Here is a 3,567-nt window from a genome sequence, read left to right as displayed (position 1 = left end):
TCATTTTTTTCTTCAGGATTCCAACATTACATGTTGTCATTTATACTTACTAAGTTTTGTTTTTTATTTGTTATGTTTTTGTTATTAAGTAATGCCTGAAAAAGATAAAACTTGCAAATACAATTTCAGGTGTGTGAATGTTTAAATGGGCGGCATGGTGGTGCGGTGGGTAGCACTGTCGCCTCACAGCAAGAAGGTTCTGGGTTTGATTGCCTTTCTGTGTGGAGTTTGCACGTTCTCCCTGTGTTTGCGTGGGTTCTCCCCGGGTTCTCCGGCTTCCTCCCACAGTCCAAAGACGTGCATTAGGTTGATTGGCTTCTCTCCATTGCCCGTAGGTGTGAGTGTGTGAGTGAGTGGTTGTGTGTCTATGTGTTGCCCTGCGATGGACTGGCGACCCGTCCAGGGTGTACCCTGCCTCTCGCCCATAGCCAGCTGGGATAGGCTCCAGCACCCCCGTGACCCCGCACTAGGGAGTAAGCGGTTCAGAAAATGGATGGATGGATGGATGAATGTTTAAATCTTAGTGCAGAAAAAATTAAATGTCTCATTATCAGGTTTTTTGAACCACTTATTGTTTCCTGTGTTTATGGCTGCAGACATGTCACAGTCATCACTTGTTATATTTGAGGCCCAGTTCTGATAGTTCTGATAGTCGACCACCTCATCACTGACCCAGAACCAGAAACCCAGAGTGCAGGTGTATCTCAGTCCCAGCCACACAAAGTCAGTTGAGGCGTTCTTGATTCTCTCTTGGACCCATCTCTGGTCGTTAGCATTAGTGATGGAGACCAAGTCATGGTGGTTCTCTCTGCAGTATTCCAAGGCCTCCACCCAGGTCACACTTTGATTTATCAGGATCAGATTATCTGTCAGAAACAAACATCAGAATTTCAATAAATTTTATTGACTTACTCATTCAAGCCATATTTTAATATTTTTATCTTTACATTGAAGTTATTGATGAAAGAAAACAGTTTTCCCTTATTTAACAGCATATGATGATACTGTACCTGAACTGTTGAAACAATCAAAACTGACAAATAACACATTTATTTTTGTTATTTTATTGTGTAAACATTTTAGAAATAAATCATGTAGAACATTGTGCTGTGATGTAGTCATGTACATGTAACAGTCAACTAATCTAAATCATTTGGCCTCCATGACAACTTTTAAAAGTCAATTGAATCATTTTCAGCACAAACCTAAAGTTAAAATACATCAATAAAACAAAGTGCAATATTTGTTGACTGCTTCAGTTTCTCCTCAAAAAGAAAAGTATGTTTTAATTGACCTCACCTTCGTAGCAGTAGAAGGGTTTTCGTTCATTACAATAGTCGTAGCTCCATGTTTCTGCTGTGTTTAACACAGTAGCACATGTCTTGTCACTTTGTCCATCAACCAAATCTCCAAGACTTTCCCAGTTTCTGAAGGAGAAGTTACTCCCATCTGACCACCTCCAGGTGTCTCTGAACAGACCGATCCACACATTTGACCCAGACACCACAGTGTGATCCAACTGGTCCAGTCCACTGACCAGATCTGTGTAATGATGTCTGCAGTGATTCTGAGCCTGAGGCCAAGTCATTGGTGTTGTAATATTATGAAATGTGTTGGATTGTTTTGTGCCTGGATAATAGTAAGTTGCTAGAAATACAGAAACAAAACATAATAATGTGATTAAAGGTGACTGGCATTTTGTTATTCAGTTGTATTCAATCATATATTGTTTGCTTAATGTCTTCTTTGACGTTATGCAATGAAAACACTTTGTAATAAATGAAGAATTTTTCTTACCATTGAAGCAGAAAAATGAAAATAGTTGTTTACAACAGTCATCATACAATAATTGATTGTTTATGGTAACACAGTTCTGAAGTGACTCTGGTGGTGCACCTGGTCCAGCATCATTGGGTTCTCCACTCTGCCATCTAGTATCACTGTCATTAAACTCCAGTCCTGGCAGAGACCAGTGCCACTTCCTGTTCTCTCTTCCTGGGTAGCTGTGCAGACCAATCCAGGCTTCATCCTGATTCTGTGTAGAGCTACAGAGTCTCCTCATGTCTGTCATGTCAGACACTGTGGCCAGGTCTGTATATGTCTCTCTACAGTACGTCTGAGCTTCATCCCAGGTCTTGTTCTCTCTAATAAAGTAGTACTGATACAGGGAACATGTGGAAAAGGAGCACTGACCTGAGAACACAGGAAACACTGCAGCAGATTAAAACCAGTGTCACATAAATCACACTGAGCTAAACTTAGACCTTTCTGCTAATTTAACCTTGTGCTGTTCATTAACTACATTATTTTGCTATGTTCTGAGGACTATTAGACTTCAAATTCATCTGCATTGTGTTTAACATTTAATTATTTTCCCTTTAAAGACATAGAGCACGCATGATTTTGACTGTTGTTTTTTTACTACAATAACAGACAGATTTAAAAAATTAAGGTTAAAAACGTTTTTTTGTTTGTTTAGTTTTATGTGGTTTCTAGAAGCATTGTCTGATCTTTGACCTTGCTGCTAATTTAATCAGGTGCTGGTTATTCACTATGTCATTTTACATTGTGCTAATGATAAGTGTAGGTTCTTTGAGAAAGCTGTTTTTCTGTAGTGCTACAATTTATGTTTGATTATGTTTAAAAACTGTATTTAACACTTTGAGTGTTTAGTTTTTTTACTTCAATGAAGTAAAATATTATATTTTGTTGTTTAGTTCCATAGTTTCATGTGGTTTCTAGGCAGCATCAGTATCATCTGCAGATGTGACCAGATCGTTCACTTACCCATCAGAACCACTAGAAACAGAGTCCACTGCATCTTTTCTCTGCCTGGAACCAAATACAGCAGTTAATGTGAGTGAGTCTTATACAGAAAGTCAGCATCATTATTGAACATTCTGTTTATAGTCAACAAACAGTAACAACAGCAACAAGAAAAGTAGCTAAGCACACGTCTCTCAACAAACAATATTAAGACTGAACAGAAATTGTGTTTAATTAAACTATCAGTGTTCATACAGTATGTGTCAATAAACTATAAATTAGGTTAATAAATAATATTTTTAAATAAAAATTATTTACAAAATAAAAGCAAGTGTTTTCAAATCTTTCTACAGATTTTTATTTGTTTTTTACTTTTTGGTCTTATACCAAAAATTAAAAAGGTAAATTAACAACATGATTTAAAACAGTATTAAAATAAAGTAAAAGAAAGTTTATTCACAACATAACAGATATTCAACTCACACACTGATGTTCCTCCTTGATAAGCTCACATAGACTGAGAATAATAAAACACTGTTTACTCTTCGTCATATACAGTACAGTGGGTGTTTTATCTTCCTCTAGTAGTATTTGAATCTTAAAATACTGAGCTCCTGATGTCTATCTTTAGCTGACAATGATGGAATGACAGGGGACATGTCCATAGTATATAATGCCTCATACAATAAACCTGGGATTTGCGATTTGCTTCAGTTGTTCTGAGTCACTTAAAACAGATCAGATAAATATGGAGAACTAAATATGTGGACTAAGAGCAAGACTCAAGCATCTCAGTGGCAC

At 37.1% G+C, this 3,567-nt stretch overlaps 1 protein-coding gene across 1 annotated transcript; it reads right to left on the bottom strand.

Moving 5' to 3' along the window:
* Positions 1-355: 355 nt before the first annotated feature.
* LOC129603809 (macrophage mannose receptor 1-like) lies at positions 356-3,291 on the bottom strand. The gene is made up of 5 exons (XM_055506956.1): positions 3,250-3,291; positions 2,788-2,832; positions 1,798-2,193; positions 1,300-1,629; positions 356-866 (listed from the first exon to the last, which is right to left on the bottom strand). Exons 2-5 carry the CDS (start codon positions 2,819-2,821, stop codon positions 514-516), a joined length of 1,113 nt encoding a protein of 370 aa, XP_055362931.1. The 5' UTR covers positions 2,822-2,832; positions 3,250-3,291; the 3' UTR covers positions 356-513.
* Between the last annotated feature and the right edge of the window lie 276 nt (positions 3,292-3,567).

Source organism: Betta splendens, chromosome 2 (genome assembly GCF_900634795.4).
Source record: "Betta splendens chromosome 2, fBetSpl5.4, whole genome shotgun sequence".
Classification (NCBI taxonomy): domain Eukaryota; kingdom Metazoa; phylum Chordata; class Actinopteri; order Anabantiformes; family Osphronemidae; genus Betta; species Betta splendens.
The sequence above is the reverse complement of the archived record's forward strand: the minus strand, read 5'-3'. Positions and strand labels throughout refer to the sequence as shown.

What these genes read in the sequence shown, in the direction of transcription:
- LOC129603809 (XM_055506956.1), bottom strand. Translation starts at nt 2,821, where the DNA reads ATGCAGTGGACTCTGTTTCTAGTGGTTCTGATGG. An exon ending in GTTTCTAGTGGTTCTGATGG is followed by an intron (nt 2,194 to 2,787) that starts GTAAGTGAACGA and finishes CTGTGTTCTCAG; the next exon opens with GTCAGTGCTCCTTTTCCACA. An exon ending in TTCATTTTTCTGCTTCAATG is followed by an intron (nt 1,630 to 1,797) that starts GTAAGAAAAATT and finishes ACTATTATCCAG; the next exon opens with GCACAAAACAATCCAACACA.